Raw genomic sequence first — 18,642 nt, 5'->3', positions numbered from 1 at the left:
TTTTTTGGATTCATCTTGGATCTTGCCCTTGCTAAGGGTCAGAAAAATCAATTTACAAGTTTTCAAAATATATTGACATAAATCCGTATTCCGTAACCATCTTTAGTCATATCTTCCTCTTGACGTTGCTTTACAAATATTCACTACTTAATTCATTACAGCCAGCATTGGTCTCCATTCATCAATAAAATAGTTCCTTGGTTTTCTGTGATACTTTATTTCAATCAATTACACTTGTATAGTTTTACCACTAAATTTATTAGTTTCTGCATTCTCGAACCACTTGTACTTTACTAAGTGAGAGACATCACACAATTGTGAGCTTTAATGAGATATGATAAACTTGTCAAAACCTTTGACTGTTAGAGATAGATCCTCACAAAGTTCCCACTTCCTCCAACTCAATTGTTGGTGAACGACGTGCTATTATGATTCTGGTAGAGAAAGTATGATAATAACATGCCCTGAAATGTTATTATGCTTTTTTTTTAATTTGCTCTTCATATAAAATGGATTAGCCAAAAACATTTGAAAATGTTGAAAAAGAAAAAGAAAGAAAAAAAACATTTCAGGTCCCTTCACTAACAAATAATGAGCAAAGAGTCGCTCAATGAGTAAGAGTAGCTTAATACTTTCATCTAGGATTTTCAGAAAATATCCCCTGGCTCTCAAACTTTTGTCTCCTAAATTCTGCTTCAAGATTTTCAAGAACAAGTTATGTTATGGACAAAATACATCATCAAGAAGATTACATTTTAGTATAATAAAAGGTATAATGTTGGCAGCAGACCACCAAAAAATAAAATAAAATAAAAATAATGATGAAACAAGAGCTAATCCATACACACATACACAGACCTTAATGTGTACATAGGCAAATATAATTTTCTATGATTGATTTTGTTTACACCTGCAATTTGTTTTATCAGGAAGCTTAAGTTACAGATAACATATGACATTGCTTTCAGAATCAACAAAAAGGATAGGTCATGTAGCAGACAAAATTTTGCATAAGTTGAATAAAAGTCACCTGGATTAATAGTTGCATCTTTTGTCCAGAACATTAAGGTCCCCATTACCAATCCCCTTTTGCTTAATGCAGGGCACGGGCACAAAAGTGAGGTTTTTTCACATCCAATTCATTGAGTAGGTATGGGACAACTTCTGCATCAGACACGTTGCAGTTCATGTGATCCACAGGTCTGAAAACAACTAAAAAGAGTGAGATGTTGCAGCAGTTTCAGCCAAAGTAGCACTTTGGAATATATATTGTTTCCTTCACAAATCCTAAGCAAATTGAACAAAGTTATGATAGACGAATCTACTCCAAAATGGCCAATTATTTTATGACCAATGTGGAAGCGTTGTCATCCAAACATGACATGGCATTAACAGCCTCAATCCATTGATGCACACCACTTTGAGCATCATTCTTCCTGATCAATTCCAATCTGTTGGCAGCTTCCTTTGAAGCTCCATGCCTGATCAAAATGGTTGCTAGCAACTTGAATGTGATGTCATCTGGTTGAGCACCAGAGTCCACCATTTGCCGAAAACATTTAATTGCTTCCCATGATCTACCATCTGATGTATACAACCTGATCAAACTGTTGTAGCTTAATGTGGCAGTAACAAGCCCAGAATCATGCATTTCATCAGCAATCATATATGCTTCATCAACCAGCCCAATTTTCTTGTATAAACAAAGCATCATAGCATAAGAGAACTCGCTTGCATCCCCTCTATGCTTCAGATAGGTGAAGACTTCTTCTGCCTCTTTGACCATAGAATTTTCACAATAAAGATCAATCATACAATTTGAAGAGTAGACGTCAGGACCACCATCTAAAGACTTAGCTAGCTTATACGTTTCCTGAGCTTCTAGCAAATATCCAGCCTTAGTATAAAGCTTTATCAAGGAGTTGCAAATAATAGAGTTCAGGGCAAAACCAACATGTTTCATTGAATCAACATAGTTCAAAGCCTCGTCAATACTTCCAATATCTGAAAACGCATTTATTAGGATAGAGTAGATAACAATGTCAGGCTCAATGCCTTGAGTCACCATTTCATCAAATAGGTCCTCCGCCTGTTCCAACTTGCCTAGCTTTGCAAATCTAGTCATCACCATAGAATATGGAATGCAATCACTTACCAAGCCTGCTTCTTGCATCTTCCTGACATAGGATGCACCTTTCTCAGGCAGTTCAGCTTCTGACAAGATCTGTATAAGAGAATTATATGAGCATTTATCAGGTGAAACACCATAGTTCTCCATGCTATCAAATAACTCACAAGCCTTATCATACTTCTTGCCAATTCCATATGCCTTAATCATGACATTGCAAACAAGAGTAGACAACTTCTGTTTCTTCAAGCAACAAGAGAAAGCTTTCTCTGCTAAATTGAGGTGCCCATGCTCACCAAAGGCATCAATGTTAGCAGAAAAGCCTTCCGAGCTCATCCTTGTATAAAATTTCTCAAACCAAGACCATGCTTCCTTTGGTAAGCCTGCCTGTACATACATTCTAGTCAAAGCTGAATGTGTATACTCATCTAACTTAAGGCCATGTTCTCCCATCTCAAAGATTAAAGTTTCAGCCTCACCAACCATCTTCCTAACAGAAAATGCGTATAAAAGTGTTCGGTAACTTACAATGTCAGGAATCAGACCAGCCTCTTTCATCTTTGAAAAGTAACCAGCAGCAGTGGTAATGTCATCATGCTTTGCATAGAGAGAAATAAGAATATTATACGTCCTCGTATCAGGATCACAACGGATTTCTTTCATCAGTTCCATCAAAGAATCAACTTCTTCCAGCTGACCATTATTACCAGAAACATGAATTATGGTATTGAAAGTAACAATGTCAGGAACAATACCCTCTTTTAACATCTGAGCAAATGCATCTGAAGCTTCTTTAAGCTGCCCGGCCTTCCCATATGTGTCAATCAATGTGTTAAAAGTATACAGCCCATAAAAATTTCGAGTTTGAGTCGCATCGTTTCTGTCAGACGACCACTTCTTAAAGAACTGCTCCGCCTTTTGAAACTCCCCAGCCTTTTTATATGTTTGAACAACAATTCCCATGGTGACCTCATCCGGCTCCATCCCTTGCTTGTACATCTCGCCCAGCCAGAGCAATGCTTCCTTGTTCAACCCACCTTTACTAAAAACATCAATAAGTGTGCCATAAGTTGAATTTGTTGGGGTTATGCACTTGAATTGCATTTCACGCCAGAGATTCCTTACATGATCCCATCTCTGAGCTCTACCAAGAATCTTCAGCATAACATTGTAGTGAATCACATTCAGCTCATAACAACCTTTGTTCTTAAACCAATCAAATATACTCAATGCCCGCCTCCAATTCGTCTGCTCCTTGAGAATGATAGTCCTCTCCTTACAGCTAAGATTCCCTTCCCATGGCTCAAAAGCATCATCAAGATCCGCAAAAGTTTCAAGTGCCACAAGGATAGAAGGAATACATCCACCATAGGAACCCCATTTCAAAGGACTCTTAGTCTGCTTACTACTAAAACCACCATAGCTTGATGATGCAGGAACGAAATTTGGAATTTTGCTGTGATTTCTACATCTAATACATGCAATCCTTGGATTCAAGAAAACTGAATTGTTGCTAAGGGTTCTTAAGCAATCAGAATGTAACATCTCCCTAATCTGCCACTAAATTCCGAAGAAATCCAGTAAGAAGAACAAAGAAACACCAGAGTTTATCAAAATAAAAGAATTGGAGGATTGAATGCGCTTAGATTTGGCTTTCGATAAACCTCCTGTCCACTACCCTTCACTTTATCTAGAGAGAGAATAAGACCCAACAATCATTTTTGTACCCCACCCCTCCCAAAGTCAAATTTATTCGGAGTGGGCTTTTCTTATATACCCACAAATCATTATTATATATAAGCCCTTGAGACTGATATATGAATAATTCAACCTAAAGATTGCCCTTTTGGTTTGGGTTTTTTTCATTTATTTTTAATACAATACACAAAATACACATACGTTTTTTCAAACATGCTAAAAAACCTTTTCAATTCCTTTCTTAATTTTACTTAATCCCTAAGATACTCTTATTGGCTGTTTGTTTGGTCGGATTTGAAAATACTTTGATTTGAAAATCTTTGGATTTGAGAAATCCTTTGTTTGTTTCAATAGATTTCAATATTCTTTGTATTTTCAAATCCAAAAATCATGGGATTATGAAATTCGGCCAAAATAACCGAATTTCAAAATCCAATCCAGTGAATCCCATCTAGTAATTAATATACTAATTATATTAATTACTTATAATATTAATTACACTATAATTATATTTTATAAAATATTAAATAAAATATAATTATAGTATAATTGATATTAGTAATATAATATATAATTGAGATATTATATTATATTATATTAATTAATTATTAAATAATTAATATATTATATTTTATTATAATAAATTAAGTATATATTAATTATATTAATTACACTATAATTATATTTTATAAAATATTAAATAAAATGCAATTATAGTGTAATTAATATTAGTAATATAACATATAATTCATATATTTTATTATACTATATTAATTGTTTTAATAAATAATTAATATATTATATTTTATTATAATAAAGTAAGTATATATTAATTATATTAATTACTCATAATATTAATTATACCATAATTATATTTTATAAAATATTAAAGAAAATATAATTATAATGTAATTAATATTAGTAATATAGTATATAATTGATATATTATATTATATTAATTATTTTAATAAATAATTAATATATTATATTTTATTATAATAAATTAAGTATATATTAATTATATTAATTACTCATAAAATTAATTACCCTATAATTATATTTTATAAAATATTAAATAAAATATGATTATAGTGTAATTAATATTAATAATATAATATATAATTAATATATTATATTACATTAATTATTTAATAAAATCTAAATTAAAAAATCTCTCCAACCAAATACAAAATTTTGTGATTCAGCATTATAAATACATCCAACCAAATACTGGATTTGACTCTCCTGAATTTTCAAATACAAGGATTTGTATATACAAATCCACTGTATTTTCAACTACATCCAACCAAACGTCCTATTAATATACAACCAATTTCAACTAGAGTAGGTACTCTTGCCAACTTGGATTCTAATAAATACCCTCTCAGAGGGTCCTCTTATAGGTCCTTCTTCCTTAGGTATGATTCCATGATTTTTTTCCTTTAATGCTTTCATATGTTTTTAACACACGCCTTGCTTGACTCCAAGTGCACGGATCATCTAGCAATAAAATGTACGCGAAAGATTAGGTAGTCAAATCCACAAGCAACAAGAGTACTATAAACCTCATTATCTAACCTCAAATGGGGAGGGAAATGATCAATTGTGTAAGTAAATAATGAGAAAAAAGTAAGCAAGCAATAAAAGAAATGGAGAAAAATCAATCAAGATAATGGGGTACCAGGACAATGTTACCCCTAAAATCTTATGATAAGTGTTGGACGAATATTATGCTTCCTAAATAAGTATGGTTGAGTCATAACAAATCCAAAGACACACTGGCCCTATCTCTAGGCAACCGATGACTAGTCCCCTACGAGGTCCTGACGAAGAGTTCTCTCGATGCCTTACACCACACATATGACTGCTTGGAGTTCTAGAAATCCCAAGTGGTTGACCTGATTCCTAATAGTAGAACAAACCCTATCTCTAGACGAAAGATCTCTAATTCCATATGAGGTCCCGGTGGAGAATTCTCTTGACACCTACACCATATACAATTGCAAAGAGCTCTTGGAATATAAAGGTAGGGTAAATCAGATAGGAAGGGAAAGGGGACGCTCCTCTACCTCACAACTCACACTCTCAACCCTTTTTAGTCTTGCTACATCAAAGTCTAGCGGTGATCTCACTTGTCACTATAGTGATTAGCACATACAATCAAAGTAGATGTAGCTAATAGGGATTGCTTGGCTGACAAGTGTTTGTTGTTACATGTTTCAAGTGAACATTTTATATTGTAAGAACATGATTTTTATCAGTTATGGGCTCATCTATGTTTTTTATTGTTCATTTGTGTAGATAAGATGATTGAAGATCGTTAGTTGAAGAGATGAAGCTAAAAAGACAAGTTTTGAGGAGTTCAAAGGGGTACAAAGCAGTGTGCCGTGTAAAGGTTAGCCAGCCTAAAAGTAATTCAGATGATAGTAACATGCACAACAGTGTGGACTGTTATACACGGTCGTGCGAAGTTTCAAGTATTGTACTGAGAACAGAAAGATGCACGGCTGTGTATAAATGTGACGAAGGGGTATTTAAAGCTCATTTTTGAGAAACTTGAGGGAGATTTTTGGCAGAAAGACAAGAGGTGACTGTTGATCCAACTAAGGGAGAATCATCTAATTGAGAGGGAAACATATGACAGCAATTTTTACCAACATCCATCATATCTGATGTCTCCTCCGTTGCCTATGAGCATGGATAAGCATTATTTGGCCATTCAAGGGAGAGCACTTGTTTTCAGATTTTCAGTCACAAATTTGGAGGGAGTTTTTACTTATCTTTATCATGTATTTCCTTTAGATTGTTATGCTTGGATTGTATTCCTCCATAAGGAGCTAAACGCCATTGTGGGTACTTGAACTTGTGAACCCTATGATGTATTAGTGCTTGGTTTGTTTATTTCCTCTTAATTCCTCATGATTTGAGTTTCAATCTTGCGTTTTCTTTGTCTCAAAATCCTTTTTGGTGAGAGCTTGATTATGTGCTTAATGTGAATTAGTGACGAGTCGAGAGACCCACTAGGGCTAGATCTACTAAGATTGGAAAGGGTTGAAAGAGTGAGCCTAAGATAGAGGAGTGCCAACTTTCCCTTCGACTTGATCACGCCTAACTTCGCATTCTAGTGTGCACCTAGCAATCATATAAATCTTGGTGATGTAAGAGATCACTGTCGGAGTTTGTATAGGATTTGGGGTTAGATATCTTGAGATAGTGTTTGATCTATTTTACGGAGTCTAGTCGATCACTGTCAAGGTTTGTATAGGTTTAAGGGTTAGATATCTTGAGATAGTGTTTAATCTATTTTGCAGAGTCTAGTAGATTAACCGGGGTCCCTAGAGTGTTAAACATCCATAGGTGGTTCAGTGACGAGAGAGATAACTAATAGAATCTCTTATTGGGATAGTCATCGATTGTAGTGAGAACATGATCAGAGTCTCACTGCATCCCCGCAGCTCATTTTTGTTGAATTAGAGGAAGTAGTCAAACCTTATGTGTGAAGTCAAAATACTAGGGGGATCAATGTTCAAGTACCCATTCTTTCTTGATTGCATTCTCTCTTAATTGTTCACCAGTTTAATGGTCTCTTTCATTTCTTTGCCAATTTGCAAAACTTTACAACTTCTTGAATAGGGTCAAATAACAAAGTTAGTGTGGTGTTTCCACTTTTTTAAGTGCATAGAATCAAACATTTTTTTAGCCGGTTTGTTGCTAGTCAATTAGACCGATTCTGTTCGGGTGTGTTTGAGTTGCTTTGTACTCACACGGTGGTGCGTGCGCTTGCGTGCTCACCTTTGAGGCATGGTCCAAGGGCCAAATCGTGTGCCCGGACTCATTTGGGTCTCTTGCGACCATGAGGTGGGTGCTGAGTGCGCCGGGGCGTGCCCCCGGGGCTGCCTGCGCCGTCGGACGAGTGCTAAGTACGCCTAGGGGTGCCAGGCGGACCACCTATACATACAGGTGCGCCCAATCAGGTGCTTGCGGGCGGCGTGCGCCCGCACAGCGCCAATGGGGCACTGCCTGCTTTATTTTGAAGGCTTTTTTAGCCTTCTTTTTGCTTTGTTTTGGCTGCCCCTTTTCTTCTCCTTTCTTCTCCTTTGATCCTCCTCTCTCTTATGTTTCCATTGGAGATAGAAGAGGAGTTTGCTAGCATTGTTTTTGCACCCTTAGAGCCAAGATTCATCCATTGAAATCCTTAAATCCTTGAGGTAATTATCTTCTTCCTCTTCCTTTTTCTTTATTAATTGGTTGACCTAGGATATGGATGGAGGTTTAATTCTTGTTCTCTTTCTTGCTAGGGGTTGTTGTAACTTTAAAGAATGTTTTGTATTGATTTCATTTCCTTGTTTGAGTGTATCCATGATCCTTGGCTTGTTAAGGTTCTTGGGCACTATAGCTCGGCTACTGTAGTTAAACTTAGTTATTTCTTGAATTTCTTTGTTTAGAGTGAAGCCCAAAACCTTAGGAGTTAATTGGGAATCTTGGAAACCAGCTTTGGGCCAAAAATATGGTCAGTTTAGGGTTACACGTTAGTGTAACCTAGGGTTTCATTTGTTTGGTTTGCTTTGTTTAATGCTTGTTTGTTGCTTGTGTTTGTGTTTTAGCTAGGTGGTGAGATCTCGGCTTGAGGCAAGGAGCTGGCTGAGGATTAGCGTATCGAGAATTTAATTGCCTAAATTGTAAATGGGCTTTGTGATGCATAATTCTATTAGAATGTTACCTATATATTATATTACTTGAGTTGAAGATTTCCATGGTTTTAACACTTTGAATTGATGCTTTGATCATCTTGGAGTGAACTTCTTTATTAATGTTTCATACTTGAAAAATATTGATGTTCGAGTGAAGATATTTAGGATGATAGTTGTGAGTTGAATTGTTTTATGAAGCTTTTCTCATGAATATGCTTTAAGCATTTCTATGTGTGGAAATGACAATTATTCTGGTTATTGAATATTGTCCTAGCTATGGACTCTTTATTGAGATATGCATGATTGCTTTAATTAGATGGTGGTACCCTACAACAGTAGGCGGTCTTCGCGGCCAACCTTTTGAGGTAGCATGGTAGACTGGTTGATCTTTTTCGTCGAATTCAAGAGGGGTGTAAGACCCTGATTGGATGGTCATCGGAGAGCCGGAGGCACCATACTGTGAACCAATGGGTCAACGTCAAGGGCATGAGTACCTTGGCGGCTCTTATCCTATCTGCGACACGATGAAAGTTTGGAGGGATTTCTAGACCATTATGGGTTTGCTTGTGATGCAAACTTTGTATTTATAAAGAGTTTATGTTTTTATGCAAAGTGAACTTTGAGATGTGATCTCTCATCAATTATTGGAAGAAGTAAATTGAATTGATGGCGATCAACATGTTTTACTATTTAAAACCTGTATATTATATTTTAGGAGTTTTGATTGTTGAAACCCTCTTTTGAGAAAAAAGGTTTCTTCTATGCTATCTATGGTTTTATTGCACCTGTGCATATAGTTATTTGTTATTATGTTCTACTCTTGTTGTATTATGGTAAAAGCCTAATTTTGTAGTTTATATCGAATATTTTGTATATTCTTTTATAATTGTGCTAACCCACTCACTTAGTGACTTAGGTTACTCATCCATCTTCCTTCTCCCAGGCTTTAGCAGACTGTAGCGTGACAATGAAGTAGTGTGCTAGGCATTCGTTTGCTTTTCTCTTTATTCATTTCCTATTTCATCTATGTTTGTTTTCTATCATGAACATGTTGTAATAGAACATGGATCCACTAGTGTGTTGTACTCTGCTTGCATGGTTGTTGGTCAGTATATTTCTCATATTCTTCTATCTATTTATGTCAAGGATGCTTCCCTTGCATTTGTTTGAATTTCTTTATTCTGCACTGGTTATTTGATGTCATTGATTCTAGGGATTTTGTTAGCCTTGGGCAACTCGAGGATAGAGTGGTGGGGTATCCCTCCTCAGGTTGTCATGGCAATTGTTGCATCCCGAGCCCATGGGTTAAGGTGTGACAGTTAAAGTTCTAGCTAGTATTCTCATTCCCTATAAATAAGATCACCCGACCTTCAAGTGCTTTTACTACTTCATACACAGTTGCATTTGCGGTGCATATGCAAAGGGCATATCAATGGCAATGAAAACATGAGATTGAAAGTCAATATCAAACTCAATTAAAGGAAGCACAATAAAAGTCGATACAAGACTAGATTGGAGGGTTCAGATGTTGATAAGTGCTTAAACATGCATATTTTATATATTATTTGCACTACATCTAACATGAAATCTTATATGTTTAGTACCAAATTAGTAAAAATTTCATTCTTTCATTCACTATGGGATGTAAATGCATTTTAGGGCCAAAGAAGTGAATATTGAGGTGATTCGATGTAAATTGGACTAAAATACAACCTTCCAAACATTATCAGGGCCTCATCACGGTTGTGGTCCGATCGTGCCAGTGTGTAAGTCCACAAGAAGGTGTCATAGAAGCCACGACGGCCCTCACAATGTCCGTTATGCATAAATGGCCCGTGGTCAATGTACGTAACACCCAAAACCATACTGTGATAGGACGCAAATTATGGCCCAAGAAATTAAATTTTGATCACAATGGCCATTGTAACCCAGTAGTGGACTCGAGCTATAAATAACCCTAGGTTTTACAATTCAAAAAGGATTCTTTAGCTGAATTTGGTTAGAGATGGACAGATTTTTGGAGAGGAATGCGACTGGAGATAAGGATCAACCTTATTTTAGCAGATTCCAACAGATTTCTCAAGAGGGAGTCAATGCGTACTGATAGTGAAGGATGCACGAGGACATTTGGTGCCATCTTGACGTCCTTGGGATCTTCTCAACCTCAACCATCGAAGAACTATTGAACGGAATTAGTTTTAGGATCTTTATACTTTCCTTCTAGATTTTATATTTTTTTAATCTTTATTCTTTATCCATAGGACCCCAATTCGAGGGGAATTATATATCGATGTACCTAGGCTTTTTCTTGTGAAAGTTTAACTTTCATTGGCAATATATTTTTGATCTAGTTGATTGTGATTCATTACATGGTTACTTGTTGATTAACTTGTTAATGTTGTGAGGAAGAGATTCCTACTCATTGAATACCCAATGACTTGTTAGATCTATGCATGCATCAAGAGATTAGGTATTGCTAGTTTTTGGATTTGGGTTTAATTACCCTTTTAGAGAAGTTCTTGATAAGGCGAACATAGGAGGCTGGGATTAAATAGATTCAATCTTAAGTTCCTAGTGCTTCAGACCTAGTTGCCAAGAGATTGAGACTAGTAGGCCCCTGAATTCCCCCGGTCCATCAATAGATAACATTGTCACAATCAATCTCACATCACAAGTAATCACCAAAGGGACTACCCATACGGGTTCCCACTCCTTCCAATTGGACTTCATGATCCTATATTGTATTTTAATAATTAGTTAGTAGAAGTAGATCTATGAAACACTATAAAACGTTAGGCTATTGATTAAGTGAAAAGGAAGTAACAGGTGCCTCTCATCATTCCCTAGGAATACAACCCGTATCTTGCAGTGTTACACACATCAAAACCATTCTCGTGGTTGGCGTGCATCAAGTTTTTGGTGTCATTGCCAGGGACCAATTAGTCAAGAGATTCTATGAAAACTCATAGCTTAGTGTTTTTGCCACATAATTCTTTTTTTTCTTTAAATTCTGTTGCCGCTCTCATATTCTTGTAAATTCTTATTCATTTTGTCACATTTTCTCATTACTAAAAAGTACTGCTGAATATTCATTTCTTCATGACATGCATGAAAGGTTAGTTGGAAAGAGTGCTAGATTTGCTCGATAAATGGATTGAATATCATATAGCTGCACCCAACACCCTATGATCTTAATGAACAGATGAGATTGGAAGAAGATTACTATGATATAAGGGTTGAGGAGCAGGAAGAGGAAGTTTGGCAATGAGTGTTTGATCAGTTCATGCAATCAAATGGATATGAAGAAAGAATAGTGAGCAGTACAGTGGAAGATCATAACGGATTTGACAATTTGATAGTGGGCAATACCCACAAGGAAGAACAAGTTTTCTATGGAATAGAGGATGAAATGATGGATGATCGGACTCACGATGAAGAAAGAAGCACCACTGGAGCCACTCTGAGCATGGATAGTAGACTTAGGCCGTCTCGAGGAACCTCCAGACTTAGAATTGAAGACTTTGCCAAAGCATCTAGGGTATGCCATTTTGGAAGAAGGATTAAAACTTCCAATAATCATTGTAGCCAATCTGACTGTTGAGCAAAAAGTTGTTAGGAGTTTTGCATAAGCATAAGAGAGCCATTGCTTGGAAGATTCTGTACCCACAAGATTCTAACGGAGGATGATCACAAACTCTCGGCCCAATCATAGCTAAGATTGAATCCGAACATGAAGGAAGTGGTGAAAGCAAAGGTAATGAAGCTCTTGGATGCAGGCATCATTTATCTGATTTTGGATAGTGCATGGGTGAGCCCGGTGCAAGTTGTACAAAAAAAAAGTAGGATAACCGTGGTTACTAATGAGAAGAATAAACTCATCTCCACTAGAAGAATCACAGGATGATGAGTGTGTATTAACTACAAGAAGCTTAATAACGCCACTAGAAAGGATCACTTCCCTTTGCCATTCATAGATCAAATGCTTGAGAGGTTAGCGGGAGATTCTTATTATTGCTTCCTGGATGGATTCTTCGGGAATTTTCGTATTCTCATTGCTCTAGAGGATAAAAAAAGACCACATTCACCTGTCCATATGGCATTGTGTACTATCGCATGCCCTTCGGGTTATGTAATGCCCCAACCACATTTCAAAGATGTATGTTGGGTATCTTCGAGGATATGGTGGAGGATACAATGGAGGTGTTTATGGACGGCTTTCGATATTCGGTGACTCCTTTGATATTTGCCTCAAGAATTTAGAATGGCTACTAGCAAGATGTGAACAGACTAATCTTGCACTCAGTTGAAAGAAATGTGGACATTTTTTTCTGCACCGAACATGCTTTGTGTGAATTTTTTTTTGAAAATGGTGCTTGTGCTTTTATATACATGCTACTGTAGACCTTTGAAGGCAGTGCACTTACTTGTTGGAGTTTCTCTAGTCTAGGGAAATGATATATGTTAGTTTAGCAATTTTTTTCCATGCTTCTCGAGAGTTAGGATACTATCTGAGTTTTTGCTCTACCTTTGTTCTTTTTAGATACACTTTGCACCTTATGTCCAGAAAGTGATTTTGACTATTGGCAATCCTTGTTATATAGGACTGGTTGAGAAGTGATTTTGGGATTGAAATGGTATCTTGGAGTTAGACTATTACCAAGTAAGTAATCCACTGAGAACTTCATTTTTTTCAGTATTTGAGGAATTAATTTTTGGCAAAATTATTACCTATTATTTTATTATGGCATTTTTTCTTATTATTATTAATTATAAAATTATCTATTGTTGAATAGGTATTTTCATGCATTTCTAATTTGTGGCCTTAATAAGTTATGGAATTAGTAATTATGCCTTGGTATGTTATTTTTAAAATGACTACAACTTATTTCGAAACGTTAATGCATCCTATGTATTAGAATATTTTGTTGTAACCAGTTTATTATTTATCTATTTGTTCTTATGTGATGGGATTGTGATCATGTTATGGTATGATGATAAGATCAAAGTTCATGAAGTTAATGTATAGTGGATGCTATATATGTTTCGAAGGATGTATGTTAATTATAGATAATGTTAAGTCGATGTACATGTTTTATTGGCATATATGTGTATAGAGAAAATGTTAATGTGGGTTAATGTTAGAAGTGAATACGTCAAGAGAAATGTTGTACTACAACCCTGAGGCAAGGTAGAGTCCTGAATTTCAGGTTTTGTCTTACTATCTAGGGTGTAGATCATAGCCTTTCCTTGATGATATCTTAACTAAAATTGTGAGGTGGGTACTTGGGAAATAAATTAAATCATTTGGTGGTTTAGAGCCAATATTTCAAGGTTTATTGGGCTTGATTGCTACAAATTTGAGACCTTGACAATCTACGTTCATGCATGAAATTGCTAGAGTGAATTTTCAAGTTATGATAATGAGTTGAATGTAAATTGTGGCCTAAATTCGGAGGTCATAGAAGCATAATTTGTAGATGATTAAAATTGAAAAGTTTTAATGATTTGTTTGATCTATCTGGCTACAAAATTTCATGCTGATTTTTTTGATCTATCTGGCTGCCAAATTTCATACTTATTGGGTATATATTCTATGAGATATGATCCATTTTAGTTGACATATCTTGGAGGTATTACTATGTAGACATGCAGATTTAGAGGCAAATTCTAGATTTAATAGGTACAATTAAGCAAAGTGCTCAGTAAAGAAAATATTCATTATCACCTTAACTTTCAACTTGCAAAATTTCAAGTTTATTGGATTTGTAGATTAGGAGTTATGATCCATTAAAAAGACTTGTGCATGATGATGTCTATATGCAGAATCTTCAGGTTTATCATGTTTTCTCACTCTTGAAGACTAAATTTAGTGAAATATTAAACAAGGAAAATGTTCAGGAGTGTCCTAAGTTTTTTACTGCAAAATATCTTTGCATTTGATAGTATGTTCTTAGAGTTATGCGTTTTGGAAATAAGACATGCTAGAAGTGTTAATATGCAAAGGTTGTGAGTTGTAAATTTACAGAGTGATTGGTACTTAGTAATGATTTGGGTAATTATTTATTAAATTTTGTAAGTAATTTCTGTATATTTAGTTATTTTTCCTAAAGGGGATTCTAAACATTTTCTATTTCCATTTGTTTGAATACTTGGAAAATTTATGAATATTCTGCACTTCGACTTTGAGTTTTTCTCTCAATGTTTTGGCCTCCAAATGAGCGATATGCAACCCTGTCAGTGGGGCTTAAACCTTGACCTTGTCAACAAGAAATTCTGAAAAAATGAAACTGCAGTTTCGCACCATGTCCATTCGGTAAAATAATTAATGGCCATCTGATATTCATTCTCGGGTCACCAAGGGTAAATAAATGACCTCTGTTATTCTGGCTCAGGCCACCGAGGGTAAACAAATGACCTCTGGCATCTATAGTGAATTTGGAGACATACATTGGAATTTGTCATTTTTTGCTCTGCCCCTTTTGATTTTGATTTTTCCTGTAAAGACATATAACTTTTGTCTTGCCTTGAAGTTTCTCTATTTCTGAGATTGTGTTTTTGGGTTTCAAATTTTATTGAATGACATATTTGGAAATATTCCTTTGTTAAAATATTATACTCTGTATTATGTTTAAATTATGATTTCAGAGACTTGTATTATTCTGAAAATCTGGTATACTTGAAACACACTTCAGTAATTTTTGGTTTAATCTAACTATGCTTTAGAGGGCTTATGCTCATATTTGGCTATTTTGTATATTTTTGATTTACAGCTTTGAAATATGATATTCTTTTTATTACAATATTGTTGAACAACGGTACTACTTGGGAATTATACCTCTATTGAATTATTTATTTTGTATTTGTTTAAACTTTAAATTATTCTTAATATTTGAAATCATGATTTATAAACCATGTTGTTTTAAACAATTTCTGGATTACTTACTGGGGTAATGAGCTCATGGATTTGTCTTAAATCCTTTTCAGACCAAGAGTGGTAGATTGGTGTGTTCCTTGAAACACTGTCTATACGTGTTGTTTTGTTCTGTTATAAAATTTGAGTTCTTGTTATTGTCTGTCCATATACCCCTTTATTTTGTATTTTAGAGTTCTTGTATCCCCGTATTGTATTCTCTATAGAGTTTGTAATCTTGTAACTCAGTTGGTCTGTTATAATTTATCTACTTTGAATCAGATTCTAAGGCTTGCGGGCTTACGGGGTTTAAGCCTTGTGGGTCTACGGTTGTTTATCTGCTCACTGGGTCCGACCGAGCTGGGTTCGGGGTGTGACAGGTACAAGAAGAACCTTTGTATGGAAAGCTTCATTAGTAGCATTAAGATCAAAAGGGGATGTTGTATTGGGTGTAGCATGAAGTGGTATAGCAACTCTTCTTCTACTAAGAGGTAGAACAACTCGTTCTAGATTGATGAAAATGAAGTTGGTAAGTATAGGAGCTCTATTGGGGATGAACATAATAGTGACAATTATACATAGAATACTAAAGCAAGTAATAAAGATATTTATTTAAAAGATTGCAATTTGGAAGATACCCCTACACAAAGTGCAGAATTTATGATGCCACTATTTAACCTCTAGCACATATAAGGGCACTAGATTTTGAAGCAATATTTGTGGGAGAATTCCCAGAGTATCCTTTCTTGTACACGCATATATTAAGAGGGGTAATGACAGATGGAGAATTGAATATATACATGCAATTCAAAACTAAAGATGATGGCATCACAACAATTAAGCATAACTACTTGCAAAAGTCAGTGGAATACAAAGTGATCGGATCTAATCTGACTTGGTATTCAGGAAGATGTAAATTATATGGGATGGATACAATTGGAGGGTTTGTGCATTATTTAGCAAGACAAAGAAAATTTGGTAGATTACAAAGTATAACGGTCCTCATATGCATGCTCAACAATGATCTCCTAAGATCATTCCAAACTGGTTCCTAGCATGATTTGTTGGCATATATAAGCTTTGGTAAAAAAAATTGAGTATCAGTGTATCTATTTAGGTGGTAGAGATCAGAAATTAATATGGGTACACACCAACATATAGAAAGTTATGGATTGCCTAGAAAAAAAGTTGATGCATTCCTCAAGTACACGAGTCGTTCAAGTAATAAAATATACCCAAAGATCCACAAGTCGTATCCATAGGGACTAGGAGTATTAATACTATCTATTCTTCTACTATCTAACCAAATAAGAATAGTGGGTGAAGCAAACAAAACAAGCAAAACTAAAACAAAAAAGGACTTGACTACTGACACGTCCGAATATGCGTGTGTGTACCGCAAGTGCACGGGTGTCGAAGTAATAAATACCCGGTGAGTCGGGTAGTCGAATCCACAGGGAACAGGGCTACTAGTACTAACTTCTTCTCTGCTATCTAGCCTAATGATAATGGGATAGTGTGGTGATCTAATGTGCGAAGAGATGAACACCGGAGACAAATATGCAAGGGTAAAATGGAAGGAGAATCTCAATCAGTAAAAGTGGGGTATTCGGGCAATGCTCCCCTAGGATTCGGGTATTAGGTACCGGATAAGCAAAGTGTTTCTATGATGAGTAAGTTAAGTCGTGGAAATCCAAACATAATCGGGTCTATCTCTAGATCACCGATACTAGTCCCCCTACGAGGTCCCGGTGGAGAAATCGCTCAATCTCAACACCTCACACCACATATGACCGCAAAACACTCTAGGGATTCCAAGAGTTGTATCCAATTGCTAAAGATTGATCCAACCCTAATTCCCGTGAAGGATCCTAACCCCCTACAAGGTCCCGGCGGAGAAATCGAGCAATCTCACGCCTCCCACCAAATATGGTTGCATAGAGCTTAGGGAATGGAGATAGAATACACCAATCGGAGGGAAAGGGGACACTTCACTATCTCATGACTCACCCTCTCAACCCTCTTCAATCTTGAGGTTCTAACCCTAATGGAGATCTCTCTCCCACCAAGGCAACAAATCATGCAAACCAAATAACCATAAGATCAATAAGGCAAGCAAGCATTAAACAATCAAGAATGAAACTTAATCAAACTCGGATTAAATAGAAACACAAAAGCAAATCCACAAAAGATGAGAATCCTAGGGTTCACAAGCCCAAATACCCTCTAGGGTTTTTAGCCCTCCATGGAGCAACATACAAAAACACACCATCAATGAATGAAAGTACATTAAAAACCATAGAAATAAACCCCCTTATATATGAGCCGATGGCCTTGATGGAGAGCTTCGACGTCTTGAAGGACCCACTCCGAAGCTAGGTTCACCGGTGGCTTCCTTGATGCTATGACGGAGGAGGAATCGATCAAAGTTGGTGACGAAGCGCCTCCAAAGCCGCAAAGACCTCCTCTCCAAAACCCCTAGCCGTCTCACCCCTCAAGAGCCGCACAAAAGATAAGAAAGAATAGGGCAAAACGGCTATTTATAGGGCCCTAGATCGCGTCGTCACGCTGCCCTCACGCGCCCGGCGTGGGCTGCAGAATTTCCACGCGGGCGCGGAATTTCCCACGCAGCCGCGTGAGCGATGATTTCGCTACGATGCTGCTACGATGAAAATTGCTACGATTACTACGAGTAAAAATTTGCTACGGTACTTTTTCACAAAAGCGCGATCCGAAACACTCTTCTCTTAAGGCCACATGTCCGGGCACACGTCCCATGTGGTAGGCTATAAAAACTTTTCTTCATCGACGTATCTTTGAGAGGTCTTGCAATCTTCACAAAGAGAAGGAATATGAAGATGTGGCTGCCTTTGTGCCCTTCCAAATGGTGAATTGACTTGAATCTTCTTGGAAGTTGGCACACATCTCCACGTTTATCAAAGCTGCTCTCGTGTCTTGGTCCTTGAATTGAACAAGAACTTCCCAACATTGATGTCTTTATAGCCCTATCTTTGCTTCCTTTTTTTACTCTTCAAGGCATTCACAACCTATATGCATAAAAGAACACCAAATACACAATATGGGACATAAACCACAGTAAAAATGATGTTCAATGCAAGTAAAACATATATAAAAATATGTCTACTCAAGCACTTATCAACTACTATCACACCTAATAAGTACGCAAGGAAGTGTCACACAAGAGAAGGGTGTAT

The 18,642-nt window shown here is 36.2% G+C and overlaps 1 protein-coding gene across 2 annotated transcripts; it reads right to left on the bottom strand.

The window, feature by feature from the left end:
• Nucleotides 1–859: 859 nt before the first annotated feature.
• LOC120253343 (pentatricopeptide repeat-containing protein At3g23020) lies at nucleotides 860–3,836 on the bottom strand. Of its 2 annotated transcripts, XM_039261679.1 has the most exons (2): nucleotides 2,657–3,836; nucleotides 860–2,224 (listed from the first exon to the last, which is right to left on the bottom strand). In XM_039261679.1, the coding sequence occupies exons 1-2, from the start codon at nucleotides 3,671–3,673 to the stop codon at nucleotides 1,340–1,342; spliced, it is 1,902 nt and encodes a 633-aa protein (XP_039117613.1). In that variant the 5' UTR covers nucleotides 3,674–3,836; the 3' UTR covers nucleotides 860–1,339. The 2 variants fall into 2 exon arrangements, with proteins under 2 accessions (XP_039117613.1, XP_039117612.1); XM_039261678.1 differs by having other exon boundaries at nucleotides 860–3,836.
• Nucleotides 3,837–18,642: the final 14,806 nt, after the last annotated feature.

This window comes from Dioscorea cayenensis, unplaced genomic scaffold, assembly GCF_009730915.1.
Source record: "Dioscorea cayenensis subsp. rotundata cultivar TDr96_F1 unplaced genomic scaffold, TDr96_F1_v2_PseudoChromosome.rev07_lg8_w22 25.fasta BLBR01000054.1, whole genome shotgun sequence".
Lineage (NCBI taxonomy): Eukaryota > Viridiplantae > Streptophyta > Magnoliopsida > Dioscoreales > Dioscoreaceae > Dioscorea > Dioscorea cayenensis.
Note: the sequence above shows the minus strand (reverse complement) of the source record. Positions and strands in the feature narration are given on the sequence as shown.

What these genes read in the sequence shown, in the direction of transcription:
- LOC120253343 (XM_039261678.1), bottom strand. Translation starts at nt 3,673, where the DNA reads ATGTTACATTCTGATTGCTTAAGAACCCTTAGCAACAATTCAGTTTTC.